The 24,495-nt window shown below is 39.8% G+C and overlaps 7 protein-coding genes and 1 non-coding gene across 8 annotated transcripts; 3 read left to right on the top strand and 5 right to left on the bottom strand.

Annotated features, from left to right (window-relative positions):
• Positions 1 to 171: 171 nt before the first annotated feature.
• Positions 172 to 1,518, bottom strand: Mp20 (muscle-specific protein 20 transgelin). Its single transcript, XM_018012793.2, has 3 exons — positions 1,358 to 1,518; positions 759 to 1,091; positions 172 to 699 (listed from the first exon to the last, which is right to left on the bottom strand). Exons 1-3 carry the CDS (start codon positions 1,385 to 1,387, stop codon positions 508 to 510), a joined length of 555 nt encoding a protein of 184 aa, XP_017868282.1. The 5' UTR covers positions 1,388 to 1,518; the 3' UTR covers positions 172 to 507.
• Positions 1,519 to 11,109: 9,591 nt separating this feature from the next.
• On the bottom strand, positions 11,110 to 12,338 carry GstE14 (Glutathione S transferase E14). The gene is made up of 4 exons (XM_018013457.2): positions 12,094 to 12,338; positions 11,840 to 12,040; positions 11,645 to 11,767; positions 11,110 to 11,559 (listed from the first exon to the last, which is right to left on the bottom strand). The coding sequence occupies exons 1-4, from the start codon at positions 12,235 to 12,237 to the stop codon at positions 11,350 to 11,352; spliced, it is 678 nt and encodes a 225-aa protein (XP_017868946.1). The 5' UTR covers positions 12,238 to 12,338; the 3' UTR covers positions 11,110 to 11,349.
• Positions 12,339 to 12,657: 319 nt separating this feature from the next.
• Positions 12,658 to 14,912, top strand: LOC108617201 (small ribosomal subunit protein mS39). The gene is made up of 2 exons (XM_018012921.2): positions 12,658 to 13,119; positions 13,177 to 14,912. The coding sequence occupies exons 1-2, from the start codon at positions 12,787 to 12,789 to the stop codon at positions 14,809 to 14,811; spliced, it is 1,968 nt and encodes a 655-aa protein (XP_017868410.1). The 5' UTR covers positions 12,658 to 12,786; the 3' UTR covers positions 14,812 to 14,912.
• LOC108617203 (putative palmitoyltransferase ZDHHC24) lies at positions 14,827 to 16,148 on the bottom strand. The gene is made up of 2 exons (XM_018012923.2): positions 15,645 to 16,148; positions 14,827 to 15,582 (listed from the first exon to the last, which is right to left on the bottom strand). Exons 1-2 carry the CDS (start codon positions 15,883 to 15,885, stop codon positions 14,981 to 14,983), a joined length of 843 nt encoding a protein of 280 aa, XP_017868412.1. The 5' UTR covers positions 15,886 to 16,148; the 3' UTR covers positions 14,827 to 14,980.
• A 421-nt stretch (positions 16,149 to 16,569) lies between these two features.
• Qsox1 (Quiescin sulfhydryl oxidase 1) lies at positions 16,570 to 20,334 on the top strand. The gene is made up of 2 exons (XM_018012922.2): positions 16,570 to 18,227; positions 19,597 to 20,334. Exons 1-2 carry the CDS (start codon positions 16,779 to 16,781, stop codon positions 20,086 to 20,088), a joined length of 1,941 nt encoding a protein of 646 aa, XP_017868411.1. The 5' UTR covers positions 16,570 to 16,778; the 3' UTR covers positions 20,089 to 20,334.
• A 336-nt stretch (positions 20,335 to 20,670) lies between these two features.
• On the bottom strand, positions 20,671 to 22,633 carry fsd (transmembrane protein fates-shifted). Its single transcript, XM_018009825.2, has 2 exons — positions 22,394 to 22,633; positions 20,671 to 22,332 (listed from the first exon to the last, which is right to left on the bottom strand). Exons 1-2 carry the CDS (start codon positions 22,458 to 22,460, stop codon positions 21,428 to 21,430), a joined length of 972 nt encoding a protein of 323 aa, XP_017865314.2. The 5' UTR covers positions 22,461 to 22,633; the 3' UTR covers positions 20,671 to 21,427.
• A 15-nt stretch (positions 22,634 to 22,648) lies between these two features.
• Positions 22,649 to 23,939, top strand: Ctu1 (Cytosolic thiouridylase subunit 1). Its single transcript, XM_018009820.2, has 3 exons — positions 22,649 to 22,842; positions 22,897 to 23,054; positions 23,108 to 23,939. The coding sequence occupies exons 1-3, from the start codon at positions 22,795 to 22,797 to the stop codon at positions 23,931 to 23,933; spliced, it is 1,032 nt and encodes a 343-aa protein (XP_017865309.1). The 5' UTR covers positions 22,649 to 22,794; the 3' UTR covers positions 23,934 to 23,939.
• Positions 23,940 to 24,401: 462 nt separating this feature from the next.
• Positions 24,402 to 24,478, bottom strand: LOC149268397 (small nucleolar RNA Me28S-Gm3255). Its single transcript, XR_016270708.1, has one exon. It is a non-coding gene; the product is annotated as a small nucleolar RNA Me28S-Gm3255 (small nucleolar RNA).
• Between the last annotated feature and the right edge of the window lie 17 nt (positions 24,479 to 24,495).

Below are 24,495 nucleotides of genomic sequence, written 5' to 3'. Positions count from 1 at the left end.
TTCACATCTGTATATATATATTACTTATAGGCAGCCATATTTAGATTTTATATATACATATATGATAGATATATGTATATGCACATATGCTAGATTTATGGAATGAATAAATAAAAGATACACCCACACAAACGCCACATTTTGTAGCTGAAGGTTAAAATTCGATTTCGATTTAATTTTTTTCTCCACATAATCTTCTCTTTATTTCGTTTTCTTCTTCTTTTTTGTATAAATAATCTTAGGCGTATACTTAATATAAATCGCAACGACAAGCCTTTGTGCTGTGCATGTGTGCATTTGTGTGAGTGTTTGATATATCTTTTTTTTTTTTTTTGGATTTTTGTTTTTTATGTGTGTGTGTGTTTTTGTGTAAGGAATATTTTTTGGGTGGTTTAATATGTTTTGATTTTGTTGTAAACTTAACAATTAAACATAGTTGTAGAAATTATAACAAAGAAATCATAGTAGAAAGACATAGATAGAAAGTCGCGGACAAATCCTATGGATTTACTTGCCGAGCAGAATCTTGCGGCCAGCGCCGATATTCTGACCAGCCTGGGTGGCGCCCTTGTTGGAGCCAGCCTGGAGGCCAACGATGGTCTGGCCAGCCTTCAGCTGCTCCTCGGTGAAATCGCGCTTGCACTCATCGGCGGGCTTGGGGCCCAGGAAGGGACCCTTGAAGTCAGCGTGCTTGTAGCACTGCAATAAAAGAGTCCATCAATCATTCAGTCACTCAATCAATCAATTAGTGTACTTACGGCACGGCCCAGAGCGAAGATGGTATTGGTCACGGTGGCAATATCCTTCTTCTCATACAGATCGACAGTCTGGAAGACATCAATATCGGCCACACCGTAGTCCTTCAGCGCCTTCTGGAAGTTGTTTATGTTTTCCATGAACTTGAACTGTCCGCCGGAGGAGTTGATCTTGGGGACAGAATTGGGCTGCAATTTGTTGATCAGATTGCACAGCACTTGACCGTCCTTCAGCACATCCTCGTATGCCTGACCAGCGGGGAATTTCTCACCCAGAATTGCCTCGATCCATTCCTGGGCCTCTTTGTCCATCTGGGGATTGCGTTTGCCGGCAATCTAATTTTAATTACAAAACAAATTCAGTAATATTATTATTATTAATGTATTAATTAAGCACAAAGCACTTAATTTTAAGATCTTTTTTATTTTATATTTTTAATTTCATTTTTTAACAACCAAAATTTTGTTATTTATTTTTTTTTTTTCAAACAAAAATTATTTTTTAATTTTTTTAACTTTTCTCCAAACAAAAATTTTTTTTAAATTTATTAATTATTAATTTTTGATTTGTAATTTAAAGTTTATGTTTCACTTTTCTTCACCTTGGCACGAACAGCACGTTCCAGAGACATGTTTGAGTTTTGTTTTTTTGTTTTAAGGATGGGGAGTAATTGGTTTATAAGATCTTCACCAAAGCTATTGCAAGCCTACACTGATGCCTGGCCACAGGGCGTATGCGGCTTTTAAAGCGCGAGAGCAAGAGAATGCTCACACACACAAACGCGTTGTTCAAGAATTTTCCAAAAATATATCCGAATTCGGAGTCGTCTATGTGAGCAAATGCTGCTGAGATTTTGTGGCCAAGGCGTGGGCGCGGTCATCAGGTGTATGTGTGTGTGTGTGTGTGTGTGCGATTGTGTTCATTTTATTTCTCACTATTCCGACTTTGAGCGTCGCCATCTCGCATGATGAGTCGTGCGTTTTAAAATTAGATCAGAATAATCATCAAGAAACAACAAAAACAAAAAGAACTTGGCAAAAATCAATTTCAATAATTTTTCACACATCATGTGAAAAATAGACGCGCGCGCCCCTTAGTAAATTCTTACAAGCTGCTTCCTCTTCTTCAACAACGGCTGCTGCTTCTTCTTCCTCTAGTTTAAGTTATTTGCTGCCTCCACTTGCTCTTCTCCTTCTCCCCTTCCAATTAACATATACATAATATCGGCTCTTCAGTTCGATGTTTATCTTTTTTTCGAATTTCCACATTTTGTTTTTCGGAGTGTGGAAATGCCTGGCCGCCTCTTTAACCAGCTGTCTCAATGCATTTTCCATACTTTTCAAATTAGGTAAAATTTTCATTTTGGACGCGGAATGCATGGTATCATGCTTAAAATTGGCATTGGAAATTGCTTTCGCTGAGTGTTGAATGAATTTTCAATTATGCGAAATGTGCGAAAATGTTGTGAATTAGTTAATTCAAGTGGAAAATTAGTTGAAAGTACTTTGCATAGAAAATATGAGCTAAAGTGATGCGAAATATGTACATACATATAGAAAAAATAAAAATACATAAAAGTACATCCCATTAAAAGTAATCCTATTGAATTTACTGCTATAAGTGAAAAATATTCGAGTATATAAATGAATTTCAATTTCTTGTTAACAATGGCTTATCAATCAAATTTTCCGAGTTTTTTAAGTATTAGTTCTAGTTTTATAGCCTGCACACACACACACAACAAAAATATATGTTTATACGAAAATTAACTTATGGACCCCGACAAAACCTTAACCAAGAAAAAAGCGAAATATACAATAGATGAAAATACTTCAACTTCAAAAAACGACGATCAGTGGGTAGCACAATTCATCGAAGAAGAAGAAGAAGAAGAAGAGGAAGCAGTTCCAGTTACTAGCCATACTCAATTAGTGGTAGCCGTCTCCGAAAAAGAAGAAGCAACTCCAATTACTAGTTATACCGAACTAGTAGTACCAGTCGCCAAAGAAGTAGCAACTCCGATTACTAGCTATACTGAATTGGTAGTACCAGCAGTTCGAAATACAACAGGCACGACAATCGAAAATCCATCGAACAGCTCCACTCAGAGTCTAACAACTTCCGACTCGAACTCGGAATCGGAAATTTGGAAAATTAAAACGCAATTCGATCGAGAAGTAATAGAAAATACAATAAAAAATCGGCATCTTTCTTCCGAAGACTCGACGGATGTTCTCAAAATCTTGCATAGCCAGAAAAACTTTCATAATTTGCATGTGGCTGAAGAGTTGACAGATGATGGACCGAAGAGTACAAAGCAGTTGAAGAAATCGCGTAATATACGTTTCCGACCCGAAGATTCCGAAATCAAGTTCAACGAATTCAACTTTCAGAAACGAGAAACAGATCAGAATAGGGCCACCTCCTCGGGCACACAGACAAGTTTGGTGACACTCAAGAGCGAGGAGAGCGAAGATAAAAGTGAATTTGAATTGTTTTTCGACGGCGATGAGGAAGTAGATGAGGAAGAGGAGGATAAGGATTTGCTAAGGACACCCAACCATAACGACACAATCACGTCGAAAATGGAGCTCTTAAAGTTTTTCGAAATACCCTCACTATCGGATCTCTCCGACGATTCAGAAGACAGCTAGAGTCGCCCAAAGACCTCTTTTGATACACACATTCCAATTAATTGTAGCTATAAAAGCCATAAAAAACATAATTATAACAAGATAATTTGACTACTTCCAATGGCAGACACATGGCATTAACATTTACATAAATATCGCAAAATGCATAAAAGAAAAACTTTTCGAACAGTTTGGCCCAAGGTCAAAGCCATTTTTATGTCCAGGCAGTTAATTTAATTTATACGCAGCGCGTATTGAAAAATGCTTGAGGGCGAATTCAACAGAAATTTAAATGATGTCAAATTGCCTAATGAGCACAAGGGTGAGGCTTGACGAACTCTGAATACTCTATCTTCGCTCTACCAGAATAGCAATTATTGTAATAGATGCTTAGAGAATTATCATAAAGTTATTTGGCATTTTTATTATAGGATAGATATCTGACTTAAGAGATTTTTCGAGATAATCTTGCACATTTTAATATAATGTTATTATTGCACATATTGAGTACATATTTACTTTTAAATGGTATATGATTAGATATAATTATATATAATAAGTTCAAAGGTCTAACTTAAAATATTTTAGATTTTACAATATTTTGGCCAAGTTTCCCCTTCAATTTATTTTCTCGATGCTACCAAACGAGTCATAAATATTCTGATGTCCTCTGAGTGTAGTGTATATGTATAATATACAAGACAATTTCCAAAGCATGCCATTTGGATGGGCGGGTGTAGTAAGATTTTGTTGTATTCTTTGAATGTCGTGTCAGACAAAGTGCATGGCCCTTAATAAATGGTCATATTTTATTCATATTACCAACAACAAAGCCAGAAATAATAAGCATACATTTGCCAAAAAGCCAACAACAGAAATCACACACATACACACAAACAATAACATCGACCTATAAGAAGAAGAGAAAGAAAAATAAAAGTAAAATAAAATGAAGGCAAGCCGAAAGCTGCGACTGTGTGACCTTCCTCACACACAAACATCGACGTCGATAACATTATTCGCTTTGCCTGCTAGAGCGGATACAATTTCGATAACAATCGCTGGCATACGCGTATAAGGCGTACAGAACTCGCACAAATTGTGCATTGGGTTAAATCTATTTTTGTGGCCACGGCAAAACAGGTGGAAGAGCAAAAAACCAAAAAAAAAAAACTGAAAATGTTTCGCTGCGTCAGCAATTGAGATTTTCCAGGCGCCTCTCAACGCACGCATAGCCTATTGGACTCTCGAGCCATTGAAATGACACGAGCGTAGAGAGGCTGAGAGTGAGAGAGTGAGAAAGAGTAGGAGGAGGAGCGGCAGCAGAGTGAGGAGTGTAGCAGTCAAAGCAGCGGTATCTCTTGTTGTTTTTCACACATTCTCGGCGCATGGCGTGTTGGTTTATTTTTACAGCCGCTGTGGGCCAAGGCGGTCCAGTTGTTAGGGTCCTCGACCAGTATCTCTCCCTGTCTCTCTCCCGCACACGCAGTGATACCCCAAGGCAGCTACTTTTTAATTAACAAAATTTTGGCTTTTGTCAATGCCAGGCCCACAGTCCTTTTGCAATTAAGTGTATTAAATTTGCCTTTTGGCACTAACATCAGCCTCCAATTAAATGAGCCCAAATTAAAATTTTTTTGATTGTAATTAAATTACAAGAATTTTGCATTGCCTTTGTTGTTGTTTTTTTTTTTTTTTTTTTTTTTTGTATTAAATGAAGTTTAATTGTCAAATGCTTCTTGCCACCAATCAAATCGCAATGATGGAATTGTTGTTTGTGTAAAAACAATGTAAATTGTTATCAAAATTCTATTCGTCTAGCAAATAAAATTGTTTACTAGATGTATGATGATGTTTAGATACCCTCTATAAGAGCAAATCTTCAACTAAACATCTTTTATCATAAATGCCTAAGTATTCGATAATTTAACGACAGTTGTTAATATTTAAATTAGTTATCCAACACTGAAGTTAAAGCCAATTTTGTTAAACAATATTTTACTACAAAATAAATAGATTAAAGTTGACTCTATTTCCTATAAATCAGCTTGATTATCTTGCTACAACGTGAATATACCCATTTGCCATCTGTTTACAGGGTATATTAGCTAAGATCCTTTACAGGCACTTCTACCGCCCTGCTTAAATAAATAAGTTAGCCGCTTGAACACTTGTGGGCTTTGTTTGTTTCGTCAATTTGATTTGCGGCAGCTGCAACAGGACGTCCGAGATCCAAAAAGGAGGCTTACGTTTAAGGCCTAGCACTCCATGTTAAATGCGCCTGGATTATTTTCACATAAATCAACATAAACTGGTAACAAAGGACACACATTCCGAAATATAGCCGCAAGCAGCGGCCAAAACTGCCAACACAACGGACAACAAGCAGCAGCTAACTGGATAACGACTCATGAATACCCTATACATTAGATAAGTGCGGAATATTTATATTAAAAGAGTGGCGTATACTAATTGTTAAAGGGTAAAACATGTATAAGAGTGGAATTATGTCATAATGAAGTATAAGCACAAGAATGAGGTATACGAGTGAAGTATACGAGTAGGTCATACAACTGAAAAGAAATTTTTTAAAATAATAGTAATGTAAAATATTACTAAGATATGCGATAACAAAATTGCTTATATAGTATAAGAGTGGAGGAGTATAAGAGTAGAGGGAAAAAAGTATATGAGGAAAAAGTAAGACTAGACTAGTAAGACTAGACTATGGGATTCCATCTGGAAGTAGAATAGTTCGAAACAAAACCTTATTTATGTAAGAGTATAGAGTATTGGACTACTTTGCAAAGCGAGGATTGAACTCTGCTGATCCTATTAATATGGCAAAATATATTGTAATACAAAGTTTGTCACGGTATAAGCCTCAAATAATAATCGTTAGAGAGAGTTAGAGTATTCAAATTCCGTACAAAGCTGGCATTGAGCTACGCAGATCCAGGAAATATTGAAATGATAGACAGCGGACTCAAATGCTGCACAGAGCAGACTCTTGAGCCCCCATCAAATATTATTGGAGTATAAGCTTTGAATGCGATGGTTACATAGTGTAAGCCCCAGCGAAAATATCTCCCAGATCATGGCAGAAGGTAGGGAATGGCCGGCGCATAACCTCCACAATGAAGTCAAGCGAAAATGGGCTCAGTGCGTGGGCGTTGTCCTTTAGGGTTGATTGCCTATTTTTGCTCCTTTTTTTGCTCTTTAGTGAATTTACACCACTTGTGGCTATTGTTTAGAGTAAAGCGAGTTGTGCCAACGAGTTTCCGTTTGTTTTTACAGCCAGGAAAAGGAAATGAAGTGAAGCAAATGCGAATGCGAATGCGAATTGCGAATGCTGGCCAAATATAATTCGCACTTGACTTTTGGCTTACGGCACAGAATGGGATTCTAGTATGTGTTTATATAAATAATCAAGAAATTATGTGGTAAAATAGTTGTCCACTGCAGACACTCTTTAGCTATTTATAGCCGACGTGTTATTTATTTAGACTGCCGTTGCTGCTTGCTTTAATATTTAATTGGAAAAACTCGCGCCTCAATGTCGTCATTCGACTATAAAAATAAATACAGCGCATCGAGCATACGCCGCGTCGTCCGACTATCTAAATCACAGACAAAGCGCAGAGCATTGACGTTGATATTTATAAGTTGGCCGCTGAAGTTCTCTTGACGTCTATTTCAAATTTCCATTTGTTTGCACCCATTTAGCAATTAAAATTTTATGAGCGTTCGCGAAATCCTGTGGGCAAACATTTCGTTTACCCTTTAGTTGCGCCTCAATAACTTGGCCTTAGACTTGGGCAATAATTGACGTATATATTCTTTTTAATTATTTGTACTTGTCTGCTATCTGTGTCGTTCGTTGTTCTTCTCTTCTTGTTCATCTTCTTGTTGTTGTTGAAGTCTGCAGCATGCTTTGAAGTCGTTTTTTCTGGTTCTGCGGTTGTTTTTCTTTACTTTGGGTTTTGTCTGCGAAAAGTTTGCCGCGGCAACATTTCATTTGGCCAATTTGGACTTAGTATGAAAAACCCCTAATTACGAATTCCAGGCGAAAAGAAAAAAAATTTATACAAATAAAAAAGGTTGGCCAAACCCAAATATCTATTGAATTCAATGTAATATTGGTGCTCATTCAAGCTTAAAGCAGATAAAATTAGGCAAGCGCTCAGTTACAGGTAATAATTGGCCAAAAAGCCAGGGAGCCAAGAAGTATTTGTATACCCTGTGGGGGAAAACTGATAGGCAGAGGGTGTGTTGATTGGGTAGATTGACCTTAGGGTATACCTTTATGTTGTTTGCTTGATTGTAAATAACATGAGTAGAAATTAGATAATCGTCATATGATACACATTTCTCTTGGGTTGAGCTGTACGAATGTTACGAGATATTCTCCTTCATCTCAAGAAAACACATAGGATATGCCTTGGTGTAACAATTTCCACCCAATTAAATCACTTCCCATTTTAATTTTTTTTTTTTTTTTTTTTTTTTTTGCTGCTGTTGCCTCTTTAATCAATAATTCAGCTGCGACTGAATTTCAATTTGCTGTCTCACAACCATGCGGGCTCAACTTGAGAGCCTCCCATTCATACAAACCCGACAAAAAAAGCAGAGTGGGAGCAAGAGAAGAGCAAAACTTCGGACTGACCCAAATAGAATCAACAAATGTTGCTTAAAGTGCTGATGGTATGCTTGGACCATAAAACTTTGTCAATATTTCCGCAGCGTGCGCATCGTTGACTGCGGTCTCTGGGTGAGAGTAAATTTCTGGTCGAATTTAGTGGAGGCTGACACTTTAAGGCAAACAGCTGCGTCTAGTTAATAGGGGGCAACGTTTAATGTGATTTGAGAGACTTAAGTCTACAAAGGTCTATACTTCGTTAAATTGGGTAAAATATGCCACTGGGAGTAAGAGGGGGAGTGCGACTAAGAGTGGTGGGGCTGGAGCTGGAGCTGGAGCTGAAGAGCAGCTACTCCTTGTTTAAGGCATCGCGTTCGACTTCAAAGCAACATTTTACACATAAATCAATTTGCAAAATGTATTTTTCAGCATTAAGCTCAAGTTACAGACCCTAACACCTGCAGGAGCTGTCACCTACATTCAAAAAAAAAAAAAACAACAACAATTTTGAAGAGGCCAACAAAAAGTCTTTGTTGTTGTCGGTGTCGTTTGTCATTTTGGAACTCGATTTGCAGTGTACCCTGCTCCAGGGCTTAGGCCTGCTGCCCCTCTCCTACCCCCACTGCCCTCTACCCCTTCTTATCCCTGAGGACCCCCCTCACTTGTAACTTTTAACAGCCTCGCTAATTTCCACTCATTATGCGCTTAATTATGGCGCCTCTTGACAAAAGTCGTTGCGTGCTTTTAGGCGTTTTTGTTTGTTCGTTTGTATTTGAGCCCTTTCTGTTCGCAATTTATGCACTTACCTAACTCACACCAGCCCGCCGAGCCTTTGCTTCATCTTCCACTGCTTGTATTTAACATAATTATTTGTATATTCAGTTATATAAAATAAATCTAATTGAAGTCTGTGCAAATGCTGCTGTTGACACTGCTTTAAATTCAATATGAAATTCACTTGATTCGATTTGCCTTTTGCATTCTTTAAAGTCATATTGCATCATGCTTTGGTCTCGACGTTGACCACGCCCCCATCGCTCTGTCTGCCTTCCACTAGTTGCTTCTTCCCCTGCAGCTGTCGAATGAACATAAATAAAATCGGTCGCTGGCAGTTTGGCTTTTAATCGAGTTGAACGTAAAATGCAAATAGTAGAAGCAAAATTAAATAAAACAATTTCAATCGTGTGTTATACACAGTATATATACTAAATTAAATAAATAAATATATATGCATCTTGCTTTGCCAGGCGTAAGCGAATGAAACGTGTCAAATAAACTATTATATATACATATATATGTTGCATTAAATAAAAAATAAAAATGTAATCAACAATAACTGAGGAAGAGTGAGAGAGAGAGGGAGTCATACAGAGAAATGAAAGAGGAGAGAGGTAGACAAAGATGTAAGGAGACAGAGAGAGAGAGAAAGAGGGAGAGGGAGAGAGAGGGATTGAAAGTGAGAGAGAGGCGGGGAAATAAATAGAGAGAGCAGTACAGAGAGAGAGAGAAACTCGTGAAGAGAGCGAGAGGTGAAGAGGCAGATATAGTATAAATGGGTTTGAAAGAATGGAAGCGAGTTTAAAAGAGGAGCAAGATCAGAAAGAGAGAGAAAATATCAGAGAAAGAACGAGACAAAGAGTTAGAAATAAAAACAGACAACTTGTCTTGAAACTTATAGCGAGTTACAAATGACAGGACTTTCATGTGTGTCGTACTCGTCTTATGTTTGTCAGACACTGTGAAGTACCCCTCTATGCGATTCTCAAGAATTCAAGTTACCCTTGCTGACCCTGATGTAGTTTCCCTACAGTGACTGACAATGTGTGTGTGCTAAAAATGTAGACAGTGTAAAGTGAAGAGCTTAACCTATAAAGCCAGGTGAGTTTATAGTATTAAATTCTGATTAACAAAATTTATTATAATTTTTTCTTTTTTCATTGCAGGTCAGCTATTCCGCATGCATTATTTATATTCATTGCATATCAAATGTCAAGCTGAAACAAAAATAAATAAAAAAATATATATATAAGCTAATCAAGCGTCTGTCATGGTATCGCAAATAAATGTTGGATTACAGCTTGGCAAATTGAAAAACTTGCTGACTGCAAAGTTTGCTGCGTGCCCCAGCGAAGATTTTTTGCAAACAAAAGCAAAAAACGTATTGCAGTTGCAGCAGCTGTTGCTGCAGCAGCTGTGCAGCACCTGTGTGGACTGAAGCCAGAGAGATGTATAGATGGACAAAAGAAAGGAGCACAGTCACGGTCAAGGAGAGGACGTCAGCTGGGATTGTTGAAGTTTATTTGAGTTGGGTGACCAGCAGAGAATTGTATATTACGCGGGTTTGCGTGCAATTAACGCCGCGCAATACTTGAAAGCCGTTTACCCTACTTTTACCCAACTCAAATTCGCGCACTCGATATGGCCATTAGCCATGACATGCCTGTCCTGTCGTCCTGCAAATATTAGCCAACATTTCGAGTGCAAACAGAGTGCGTAAGCGGACCACAGTCACATCATCGGGGTCCACAACTGAGCCATATGCTAATGATGTACAGACATAATTCGAAATATCATTAGCGCTATGTGCTATGTGCTATGTGTGTGTGCTTCTATATACATATCTATGTTTATAATAGGCTTTAAACAAACAGTCTATACAGCTAATTATACTGGCGTAAGGGAGTTGTTGAAATATGTTTGTAATTGCTATTTAAATGATGAATATGATGAAAGCAGTGAAACCTATGGCTCGATTCATGTTGCGAACCAATGTTTTGTCCCCTACATATGCCTTAAGCTGTTGGTTTGAAGATTGATTTTATCGTTATTATATGTATGTATGTGGCTTAAATTTTAAATTGAAGTGGACTACAAGTTTGAGCACATTTACCTTTCTCTTTTTTCTGTATTTACTAACCATAGTTTTTAATTAAATGAAAAATGCTAGAAAAGGCGTCAAAATTATATATTTAAGGCATACATATTTTATAATTATAGTTTGACATTTTCCTTTAACCATCTGGCCTTTCATTAATCATTTTCTTTCATTTTCAGTTGTATTTAGAAATAAAATTCCATAAATTATCTTCAATTGTTATCTTTAATATATGTACATATTTTATTTGTATGTCTTTTTATCTTGCAGCCTCATTTATAAAACGGTTCAGCACTATCCCAAATAGTTCAGTAAATCAACTCTACATTGTCTTATGAACAATTTCTTATTCCGATCTGCCTTTATTTTCTCAACTGCTTCAAAGTTTAAACCATATTCTTAACTTCTGCTGCGAAAGGGTTTATTCAAAATAAGCACTTGCTTAATCACAATTCCTGCTTGGGAAATTCAAATTTGCCCAGTTGTTGCACAATGTCACGTAGTTTTTCCACCCCTCGCTGATTCACTTCGTAAGCATCCAATTGCTGCATTGTGGCGAACCAGCGCTGTAGTTGCGGCCAACGCTCCGCTTCCACCGGAAACATGAGATGCACCGTGCTCAATGTGGTCACAATGGATACATCGGCGAGTGTCAGCTGTAAAAGCCAACATGCGACTGAATGCAATTAAGACAAAAAAAAAAAAAAGGGAAATTGAATGGTTGTTGTTGTGTTGGCTAACCTGATCGCCTGCCATGTATTTCTGGCCATCCAGATAGCGCTCCATGATGTCGTATGCCTCGTGGAGTTTGCGTCTATGGTAAGTCACATCCACATTGGCGTACTGCTTGCGCACGATTTCCGACTGGCGGATGGGATAGAGGCAAAAGGGTATTTGTAAATATCATAGCTTACAATTAACGCGGCGGCTAAGCACCATTAAATCACTGTCACGGCGAAAGAGGAAGGAGCACTCAAAGAACAGGCGATTAAGCACCTTCATTCTGTCTGCATATTCCTTGGGCCACCATTTGCCCGCTTCATCAAAATGCTCCGCCAAATGGATGAGTATAACATGACTATCGGTGAGTAGTAGTTCATTATGCACAAGCGTTGGGACGCTATGCTGCGGATTTAACTAGAGGATAGATAATTAGTATTCAGCTCTGCATCCGTTTTGCATACACTCACGGCCAAGAAGTCTTTCTCAAATTGTGCGCCCTTGAATAAGTCAACGAAACGCAGCTCTACATTGATATTCAGCATTTTGATCAGCATCAGACAGCTGCGCACGGGTGGACTACGATCATCGTAATATAGGATCGGTGCAGACATAGTATAAAAAAAAACTGAAGAGCAGATAAACAGAAAAGCAAACGAGTACAAGCAGAACTCACAAACAACTGAAAGACAAGACGATCTCAGCTCCGCTTTAATCTGTGATAAGTTAAGGAGAGACTGACAGAGAGCGTGAGCTAACAAGAGAGCGATCTTTTTGATCTCTTACTTGAAATCGATTAAAATAACTAACTTAATATAAATTTAATAACGTACTTCTATAAATATAACATAATTATGGTTTAAATTTATTTAGCTTCATTAACAATTGCATTTAATCTATTAAAAAATAAAATCATCAGTTTAGATTGTTTGAATTGCATTTAAGCGCGCTGTGTGGAGCAATATTTGTAAGCCACAAGAGTAACGATATGTCTATCGATATACCTCATTAGTCGGACACCTTAATCAGCTGTTGCGCATTATACGATTTTCGCACTTCGGTCACATTGCTCCTACTACTGAGTTAGCGAATAATATTTGTTAATTGAAAATTAATTTTTATAACTAAAAGTGTTGAGCTAGCACATCCCACATTTAACAAATATGTACCTTACGCGCCAGTTAAGACAGCTGCCCCGGTCCAGGCTAACGCGTCACATTGCCAGCGGCAATGGCCCACATTACACAACCGCCGCACCGCAACCGGCTGCAGAGCACATTGAAATTCCAAAGCGCATTGAACGGTCGCCGACAGATCTGCTGCAGGCTTTGGCCAGCACAGTGGGACGTGATCCAACGGCACCGCACTATAAATATCACGACGATCCCTTTCTGATACCCATGTCGAACATCACCAAGCGAACATATGCTCTATCGAAGGAGGCTGGACGCAAGGCAGCAAGTTGGATCAAAGAGGAACATCGCGAGCTCTTTATGGTAAGTGTTTCACTTGAGTAGAATGTAATATTAAGAAATATTTAACCTACCCCATAGCACCAAGAAGCCCAGCCACCCATTGAAAAGTTTGCCCCTTCCATGGTCTACACGGAAGAATCGGAAGTGGATGCGAGCTCACTGCAGTTGCTCATCTCACAAGGTGAGCTGAAGGATGCAGTGCTAGTGTATAATCTATTGGTACAAAAGGGCATTGAGGTCAGTGATGCCTTGAAACAGAGTCTATTAGAGCTGGTATGCTTCTACAACAACGAAGAGCCGTTACCAGAGGAATATATTGAGGAGCGTTGGTTTATGCAGAACAGTCGTCGACGTGAACGACATGGCAAGACGTGGAAGGATGGTGAATTAGCTGAGAAACTTTACGCAGCAATTGAGCCAAAGACGCCACAATCTTATGCAGCACTTATACGTGGCATGGCCAAATATTTGCAGTGTGAGCGTGCATATGCCCTACTCCAGGAAGCCAATGAGAAGCGTATCCAGCTGGACACTAATACATATAATGCCATCATACAGATTGTGAGCTTCATCAAGGATACAGCCGAACAACGCTGGCAGATGTGCACGTCGCTGCTGAGCCAAATGGCCGAACAGCAGCTGAAACCCAATCTAGGTACCTTGAATGCGGTACTGGAGTGCATCAGCACATTTGGAAACTTCAAATTGGCCCGCAGCTCAGCGCTGAAGGTGCTGCCGGAATTCAAGCAACTGGGCATTGTGCCTAGCCTAGGCTCCTATTACTACCTTTTGATTATTTTCTGCCGAGAGCGTGCGCCCGTCTCACACGTCATCATAGACATCCTGAATGATATTGGCGGCAAAGAGTTCAAGGTGGAGCATCCGAAGGACACATACTTCTTTGCCACGGCTATGGATGTGTGCCGCAACCACTTGCATGATAAAGCTCTGGCAAAGAGGGTGGATGAGCTGCTGCACACTGGCAACAACTACGATCTGATAGGTGACTCCTTTAAGGAGGGCATTTATTATCGCAATTACCTAGCGCTGCTCTGCCAGACCGAGTCCATTGAAGACTTCATGCGCACCTACGATATACTGGTGCCCAACATCTACATACCCGAGCCGGGTATTATGGAAGAAATCTTGCGGGCTATCGAAATCAATGGAGCTGTAGAGCACGTGCCTCGCATCTGGTCGGACATGGTCATCTTCGATCATACTCATCGCGAGAGTCTGTTGCTTTACGTCCTACGCATTATGGTCGACAATCGCCCAAATCCGGAGCTGCCCGCCCAGCAACAGCTTCCAGAACAGTGTGCTAACGTAGCATTGGATATGTATAACAAGATTGAGGAGTCGGCTAAGCGAATCAAGAAAGTCTCCTTTACTGGTCAAATGCTGGGCGACATTCTGACCCTTCTTGTTCGTGGCAACAGCAGCTTTGACAAGGCGACCGAGGTGTTTACTTACATAGACAAACAACAGCATCGCATTCCCGGCACACCTGCGGACAGTGCTCTGTTCGAGTATGTCGAGGCGTGCATCCTAAACAAAGCGCCCAGCCAGGCATTGATGGCGCTTCAGTACGCTGTGGAGAGCAACATGGAAACGACTCCGCTGGCAAAGCACATTCACGAGGGTTTCACGCTCAGCGAAGTGCATTTGGCGAAGCTGAAATCCCTAGTCGGCGAAGGATTTCTCACCAAATAAAATACACAGTGAATGTTCATAGTAATTAAATTCGTTTTTATAATTTGCAATAAATATAAAATGTTAAATAAATGCAAGGAATGCATTGTGTAATACTAAAATTCGACGTATTTGTGCTAGATCGTGAGATTACTTAGATATAAGACTAGTATCTGATGCAGATGGAGATTCATTCTTCCTTCGTCAGTGGCAGCCAGTTGACCCCATCGTGCGGCAACTCACTGCGCACAAACGGCGACAGCCAGGTCCAATACATGCGCTTGCCCAGCACCATTTCTATGTTGCCACGCAATCCGAGATTATACGCGTTGCTTGATCGCTCCTTCATTACGGCGCCCCGTTGGAAAATAGGTCGATGGAAAATGAGCAGCAACGTGGACATGGCGAATGCCAAGATATTCAGCTCATAAAGAACAAGGTAAAAATTCTCCCAGCTGGCGTGTACAGTCAGGCTGATAGCAGGCACTAGGATGGTCACTAATGTGTAGGGACGCCAATAATAGTCGGCATGAAGATACCAGAGGTAAATGCTGGCATTAATTACAACGTAGAGCGCTCCTAATCCCATGTAGAATAGAAAGTAGAAGAAATAACGAAAATTGTAATGGCCGATGCAGCAGCAGGTGAAACGGCAATGATGATTCCGCTTGAGCACGCACACATCACAGGTCTCGCAGTGCCACGAACGTGGAGGTACCAGCGCCTGGCATATATCGCACATATGCCAACGTTTGAGCAGATGCGGCTCCAAGGGTGGCTTCAATATATGCACTGAAATGCAAATCATTAGAAATGCTCAAATAACCCAGCACGATGATCGATCAGCTACTTACTCTTGATAGAGGTATCTACCAGCATACAGGCCAACAGATTGGACGTTATATTGAAGACAAAAAATATGCCGGCGAGCCAAATTGTTGTATACCAAAAACTTCCGACGTCGTGCAGCTCTGGCATAATAACTGTCACTTGGAATATATACGTTAGCGGCACACCAACCGCAATAAGAAAAAAACATGCTGCATCCCCAATAGAGCGTGGACAAAAAGCCCTATACAATGATCGTAATATCATCTTTACGCCAATACACTAATCTAATTTTTTAGGACTTTTAAAATTTGTTTGACATGCAAGTGGTGTACTTTTGACAATATGTAAATATCGAACTTCAGCTAATCGATAGTATTATAGTATTTTACTGTATATCGATTATCGTCACAAGTGAAAACGATAAAACGACAAAACTGTGATTTATTGTAGAAAAATAATTCTAAATTGTATACTAATTGAATTTTTAAACTAACACAATGATCGAGCTGTACTTATTTTCTGCAGTGATGTTTTTTAAATATACATTATTTATTTTGAAGAGCTGTAAGCCCACTATGGCAACGCTCTTTAATGTTTACATTATCTGAAAAAATCTACACGCACTGGGACGGAAGTACTTCATTGTCTGCGAACCTGTTACATATATGTGATTTTTTTTTTTTTCTAAAGTTATGGACAACAACAGTTGTCAGGTGTTTGCCCTGCCCCAATAACTTAATTCCCTATTGGTTGTTTTAAACACATGGCTGAGAGATCTGCAGCAACTTGTTGCTATGCTACTTTAATGCCTCTATTCTTAGTTATTTAATGCACAACGATTTTCATTAAGTTAAGTGTGGCGGCACCCTACCTCAATTAGTTCGAAACATCTTTGGTTACAGCTCGTGAATCACCGTGACTGAGTCACTTATTTTCTGAAAGTGCTCATCTCTATTAAGAGCTATTAGCGCGAGCGTACGCAAGTGAGAAGAAGAATAAGAAACAGAGGAGAGAGTGCGAAAATACGCTGTGTCGCTAATCAAAATCATTGAAACCATAAAACATTCCAAATGCTACGGTAGAAAATATCGTATCAGTCGTTCTCATTGCATTGCGCACTGAACACCTATAAACCCAGCGTACACGGCCCAAACACAATGACTCGACAAGGTGCGCAGCTGGCAGGTTTAACAATATTTTTATGTTGTATTCTGGAATTGACCACTGCTGGCGTCCCACTCAACCGATACGAGGCGGTATTAAAACAACAATCTGCGCCGGTGGACGAGGAGCTTGGCCTGTACGATGACAACGATAAGGTGGTTAAGCTAACTGTGGCCAATTTCAATGAAACTGTGCTCGAACAGAATCGCGGCTCGCTCGTCGAATTCTACAATACATATTGTGGGCATTGTCGACGATTTGCGCCCACCTACAAACAGATTGCCGAACAGCTGAACGCCTGGCAGGAAGTTGTCATCGTCAGTGCCATCGATTGTGCTGCCGAGGAGAATAATGGCATTTGCCGCCTTTACGAGATAATGGGCTATCCAACACTGCGTTATATGCGCCCAGGCTTTCAGCCCAGTGCCAACAATTATGGCTTGAAGCTGGAGTCCCAGAACCCCGAAGAGATACGCAGCATGCTCGCCGCCATGGTGGCTGCCGAAAATCAGACCGTGAACAACACATATTGGCCAAATTTTACGCCTGTGACGGAAAATGAGAGTGCATCAGATCTTTTCGAGGGCCTCAACAGCCAACGACAATATATAGCGCTCATCTATGAGCCAGAGAATTCAACGCTGGCTGCCGAAACGGCACTATTCCTGCTCAAGTGGCCCTCCGTGCAGGTGCGCCGCTTCAGCGATCCAGCCGTTGCGTCCAAATTTAAGCTGGACATCAATAAGCAGCAGCTGGCACTTGTGGATCGACAGGGAAATGTGAAGCTCCACACGCCGTCGACTCAGAGCAGCGACGCCTATGCCAAATCCATAGAAGAAGCGCTCTATGCTCTGAGTCTTACGCCCAGACCACCGCAGTCATTGAAACAGGTGCAGCCTGAGTCCCTGCAGCCAAGCAGCGATAGCCCAAATAATTCGCTCCAGCAAATCATCAGTGAAGTGCAGCGCAATAAACATATCATTTACCAAGCCGATCTGGAGCAGGCCATACGCACCATCCTGCACAACGAGGTGTCCAAAGTGAACGATATCAGTGGAGATCGTCTGCTGGCTCTGCAGCGATTCCTCGTCGTGCTGCAACGGTATAATCCTCTGGGTACCAATGGACGCCAACTAGTGGCCAAGCTGAAGGATTTCGTTTTGCAATTCAATCAAAAGCTGACGGGCAAGGAGTTCGAGGATGAGATGCGACGTCTGGAAACAAAACTGGGCCAGGTGTACTCAAGCACACAGTACGTGGGCTGTGCGGGCTCCAGTCCGCAATTCCGTGGCTTCAGCTGCTCGTTGTGGACGCTCTTCCATTTTATGAGCGTGCAGGCAGCGGGCAACGAGGAGTCGCAGGATCCACTCGAAGTCCTCCAGGCCATGCATGGCTATATCAAGAACTTTTTCGGCTGCACCGATTGCAGCGAACACTTCCAGGTGAGTCAGCCTCTCACACACACACTTGCACACACACACATACAATTTAGATTTGCTTGGCCTACGTGTATTATTATAGTACGCGCTTTCACTATGAGATCAGCGCTGACCTCCGAGCTGCTGAGGGCGCCGCAATAGAGCTTATAGGAGTACTTGCCTAGTCATATATCATATATGTATAAATATATGTTACTTATATAAATTACTTTATAAGTAATTCGTTCACGTTGAATTGTTGTTAAACAAGAACTTCTGGCACAGCCTTTACACATCACAGAATAGTTGTTTTTTTTTTTTTTTTTGCTTGACTAACAGCAATTGTTCCGGACTGAAGTATTTCAGATAAGAGAGAAGAGACTAAATAGACAGGTTTAATTTTGTTGTTTTTTGCTCTATATACATACATTTATATTATTTCATATTATGAACAGGACACGGATTGATATGAAATTCTAAACAAAATATGTATACATACGTTTACCCATACACATTTGTATATATCCATATATTCTTCTCTCTTATCAGACAATATAGAGTTCATACATATCTACTTAATGCCTAGCTATTTCCATTTTAGTCTGAAAATGTTTCCACCTGAAAAAAGTAATTTAGTTTTAAAATGCATATGGGCTGATATGTAAGTATGGAAGTGCTTAGTGTTTTACGAACTTCATAAATATTCGTTAGTGAAGATAAGAAACTCTTAATGAGAATGTCGCAACTCATATGCCCGTATTGATAGATTACACTCTTGTACTAAACCTTATTAAAGACAATTAAGGAAAAGCGCATTTAACTATATTATATATCCATGCACACTAATGAACAGCACGTATTACTCACTACACTAACCTATATATCAAATTAACAGTTACTCAATAGACTCTAACTCACGATAATTGTATTAGCATATTGAAGGTAAGCTTAATTAAATGAGGAAATGGAGAATGAAAACAATAGCTGAAATGAAAACAAATTTCTATCAGAGAATAAAATCAAATATTTAAATTTATATATTTTTCCATTATTGAGTTATAATTTGCAAGCGGTTGCAATTAAGAAACTCCGAGAATTTGAGCAATAAAAAATCTGGGAGCTTCGGATGATAGATACCTACACTTGTCCAGTCTTGTCTTGATAACCTACATAGCTGTCTAGTTCTTGCTAAATTTTTATGCTGATTAGCCATATACATTAGCCAAATACATTTCAGTCTGGATTTATTAACTTGAATATTACGCAATTGTTAATTATCCAGTGTTTGTTTTTTTTTTCATATTAACCCAAGCGACCCACATTGTTGACTTAGCAGCAGCTGTTTGTATTGACACAAGTGCATTTAACGAGTTATCCAATTATTTTGTTTCAGGCAATGGCAACACGTCGTAAAATCTGGAACGTTGCATCAAAAGACGAAGCCGTGCTCTGGCTGTGGGCAGCGCATAATGAGGTTAATCAACGTCTGGCCGGCGACGCCACCGAAGATCCGCAATTCCCAAAGCAACAATTTCCCAGTGCCAACAGCTGTGCCCAGTGCCGCAATGCGCCAGCAACCGGTTCGCAAGATAATCTGTCAATTGACTGGAACAAGGATGCGGTCCTCAGTTTCCTGAAGAACATTCACAATCCGCAGTTTGTCAGTCGCTTTGGTGTCCAGCGGGCGGAGCTGCTGCACGAGACGCTGGACACGATGCGCCAGAAGCGACAGATCTCAAACGTCTTCTCCGACATGGATATGCGCATGGGCATGTTTCTATATGCCTTCTGCATTGTGATGATGGTGGTGGCCTTTAAGCTGTTCGCCTTCAAAGGCGGCTACCGCAAGAAGCCGTACGGACACGATCTACTGGGCAAAGTGTAATCAGATTCACGTCTTTCTAGAACAACAAACCACGCCGTGGCTTAGCTTCAATTCTAAAAAAAGACAACACAACTAAACATAACTAAATCTAATAACGAACACCTCTGAATGTTCGTTTGTATGTAACTCACAAATAAGCTTAAGTTGAATGTGTGTATGTATATATCAATAATCTTCCAGTTGTATATCCTTTAACATAACGAACGAAAACAAATCGCTTTTATAAAATTACGTATCAAATATAAACCTGTTTGCCTTTCTATATGTACGTATGTGTATGAAATGACAAACAGTGTTGCCGAATCAGCTATTTTGTAGCTAGATCTGGCTACTTCTTGAGTCCGATTGCTACACAAATTTTCAAGCAGCTATTAGCTACAAATCTGGCTATTTTCAAATATATATATATAATAGGTAAGCTTTCTGAAATGTTATGCAAAATTCATTTCTTATCAGTTTTTATACCCTGAACCCATTGAAAATGGGAAATCAGGGTATAATGGTTTTGTGAAAAAATATGTAACGGGCAGAAGGAATCATCGTAGCTGAAATTTGGCATGCATCATATTTTTTCGATAACTCATCCGATAACTTTTTTATCTAGAATTATCGAAAATTTGATTTTATTATTTATGCTATGAGTATAGCGTTCCACCCAACTACCTTAAAAAGGCAAATTATAAAAGCGACAATGGTGAAAATGACGAGTTGGTGGTCATAGATGAGATATTATAATAATTAAATTAATAAAGTTGACTTTTTATAAAAAAAAAAACGGCACTGTTTTCTTTTTTGCTACTTTTTCAGCTATTTTAGAAGAAAGTTGGCTACTTTTAGCTACTTTCAGCCTTCGATTTTGCTACTTTTGCTGAAAAAGTTTCGGCAACACTGATGACAAAATGTACGTACGATATTTTATCTGGAATTCAAATGGGAAGCTCTCCGGTAGTAACCAAACAATGTACAACATATGTCTTGGGTCTTGTCATCTGACTTGTATATTGTATACACGAGTGCATCACATATGAGATAAGGTCTCTTCAATGTCCCATAGAAGTTCATATTCAATCACCTTATTGTTACAGTAGCGACAGCATTGATAAAGATTTTGTTGTTCTGAAAACTGATATAGCTGACCCTAAGCTGACTTATGGACCAAGATTATATCATAGAATATGTAAATATATATTATTTATAGTTAGAAAATACGAAGACATTCTGCTAAGGCAATGCTAAACTAATCCTTATTAATAAATCTATATAACGAGGACCCTTGATCAAATTCATTTGCATCACGGAAATATGTACATACATTAGAATACATAGTATATTTCGAATTTTATTTAAGAAACCTTTTGAAATCTGGATGCCACCAAGGCAGAACTTTGTACTTTTCGATTCGTGAATATTTAACAGTGACACTCAGACTATTGCTACTGCTATTGTCCTCTATAAAGTCCAACTCCAAGTTCTTGGCACGCATATCCGTGCAGAGCATCTCGCGTGTAGCCTTCAGCCGAAAGAGCGACTGTTGCTGATTGTAAAGCAATTGTAGCGGCAGTGGCACAAATTGTCGGCACAGCACAATCAGTAGAACAACACCTTCATGGCGATAGGAGGAGTCAGTTGGGCTTGCAGATAGCTCAGCATCCTCAGCCAACGCTTCCCAATCGTTGACCACTTCGTTGTCCGCCTGTGCCGATCCACCTCCATCTTCAACTAATCCTCTGGGCGCTGTTGCCTGTTGGTTTCGCAGTGCATAGCATATGACCCACAGGCATTGATACTGCTTTTGCGAGCAGGACATAAAGGTGCGATGCAGCAGCCAGTCCAGGCTGTAGCCCAACTCCAGACGCGCTTTCAGTGGACTATAACAATGGTAAAGTGCTTCAATTACTTTAGCACGCAGCGTTTTCGTATCACAGTTACGTATTTGCTCCAGCTGCAATTGGGCAGGCAGCTCCAAGTTCCAGCCCTTGGCTGTGCTGCCCAAGCAATAGCGTTTGTACATATTACGCCAGAAGACTCGAGAGCTCACCAGCTTGGCAGTCTGCTTGCAGAGCAAAGCAAAAGTCTGCACATCTTCTGGATCCAAGTGCATGGCTATTTGAAACCAAGCATCGTGTCCAATATCAAGTGTGAAACTATTGGCGTTCTCAGCCATGGCAGGAATTGTTGTCCTCGCATACGCATTGGATTTCTGCTTCAGCTCGACGTATACATCCGATTGGCATGCATAGATTGCTGCGTTTTTAAAGATTTAACTTTTAATAGGTAAATATAATTTAGAATAAATATTACATACCACATTTGCCACGGCTACGATATAATTTTTGGTGAATGTACTGTTCGCTTTCATCATCTAAAGTCATAATTTAAAATTTCTGTTTGCATTCCGAGCAAACCACTTATTAAGGGTAGCCCGTTGATAAAATTTAAGAATATATATATTGTATTAATAGATACTATAAATAAGAATTGTGATTTTTTTAATTAAAATTAACTAATATTTTAAATTTTCATATTATAATTTTATGTAAATGTAATGGAAATAATTATTAGTTTCATACACAGCAAGTTGCAGGTGTAACCCTTTTTATTATTAAATTTGTGCTGTGACATTAATCAACACTGAATTTTGTTATCGATAATAGCCGTGCTACTGCCATTGCACGTTGTTTATAAACATTACAGATTTCATTAAAAATGCCTATAGATTGCAAGGCCAAATGTGGCAACAGGGCCAGTTTAAAGGTAAGTGATGCAGTGCTATAATAATATTTAATATTTTAATCGATATTTTCCAAGCGGCCTAAAACCGGCGATGCTTTGTGCAAGGACTGCTTTTTTGCGGCATTTGAGGCTGAGATCCATCACACAATTACTACCAGCAAGCTTTTTAGGCGCGGCGAGAAGGTTGCAGTGGCCGCCAGCGGTGGCAAAGACTCAACAGTGCTAGCGCATGTGTAAGTCTTAAGCTTAGGTTACCTTATAGTTTTTCTAAACTCTTCAATTTCAGTTTAAAATTGCTCAACGAGCGCCATAATTATGGGCTAGATTTGGTGCTGCTCTCCATTGATGAAGGCATCACAGGCTATCGAGACGACAGTCTGGAAACGGTTAAACAAAATCGTGATGACTATCAAATGCCACTGAAAATTCTCTCCTATGAAGAGCTTTACGGCTGGACTATGGATCGAATTGTGGCGCAAATAGGTCGCTCCAACAATTGTACATTTTGTGGAGTTTTTCGTCGCCAGGCCTTGGATAGAGGAGCAAAGCTATTGGGTGTGGACAGCATTGCCACTGGCCATAATGCCGATGACATTGCAGAGACTGTGCTAATGAATATTCTGCGAGGTGACACGGCTCGATTGCGTCGTTGCACGGATATTCGCACGGGCGGTGGTGAGGACTCCATACCCCGAGTGAAGCCACTCAAATACAGTTACGAAAAGGAGATCGTCATGTATGCGCACTATAAAAAATTGGTGTACTTTTCCACCGAGTGCGTTTTTGCGCCAAACGCATACCGAGGACACGCACGAGCTTTTCTCAAGGATCTGGAAAAGGTACGGCCCTCTGTTATAATGGACATTATTTACTCGGGCGAACAACTGCGGTTCAAGGATACCGTGAAGAAGCCCGTCCGCGGCAATTGCGAACGCTGTGGCTTTGTCTCCTCGCAGCAGCCATGCAAGGCATGTGTGCTCCTAGAAGGACTTAACCGAGGGCTACCCAAACTGGGTATAGGCAAGAAATCAAAGGGCGATCGAATGATTGCTAAACAGAACCAGGAACTAGCTTTAAGAGAACGTGCTAATCTAGTAAAAAACGATTTTTAATTTCAACTGTTGTTTCTTTATTGAATGTATTTACTTTTACAGCGTATTGCCACGGACAAGCTTTTTCAACACTTCCAGCACCTGAAAGAGAAGATGAAGTATAAGTATTTGCTCATAATGCACAGAGAGGAGTTATTTATTATAAGAGCTCAGTGCCAAATTATTAACCATGGTACATAACCGGTTAAGCAAGACTCCCTTACATCAAAAGAATATTGAAGAAGTTTGTCAGCGCTTAACGTTTATATGCTGTCAGTGAATGAATTAAGTGTTCATCATTGCAAATGGAATCCGATAAGAGCACTCGGTCAAGCAATACTAACCTAAATTAGGTATTCTGCTCCAGGTTGATGTATGGCAGACAGCCTACATGAGGTTTACAAAGACCCGTTACATGATTCCATAACCTACAAATAAAATACTTGGTTAAAAAGTGCTTTAAACAAGATACAATATAATTTTAAGGACAACTTCAGTTGTTAAAACAGTTGAAATCACAGTGATTCATTCGAGGTGTCAGAAAATAATTTACTCATCAGAGAAACTTTAAAGATTTTATCCA

The sequence above is a fragment of the Drosophila arizonae genome, chromosome 5 (genome assembly GCF_054131065.1).
Source record: "Drosophila arizonae isolate 15081-1271.41 chromosome 5, UAZ_ARI_1.0, whole genome shotgun sequence".
In the NCBI taxonomy this organism is placed as follows: domain Eukaryota; kingdom Metazoa; phylum Arthropoda; class Insecta; order Diptera; family Drosophilidae; genus Drosophila; species Drosophila arizonae.
The sequence above is the reverse complement of the archived record's forward strand: the minus strand, read 5'-3'. Positions and strand labels throughout refer to the sequence as shown.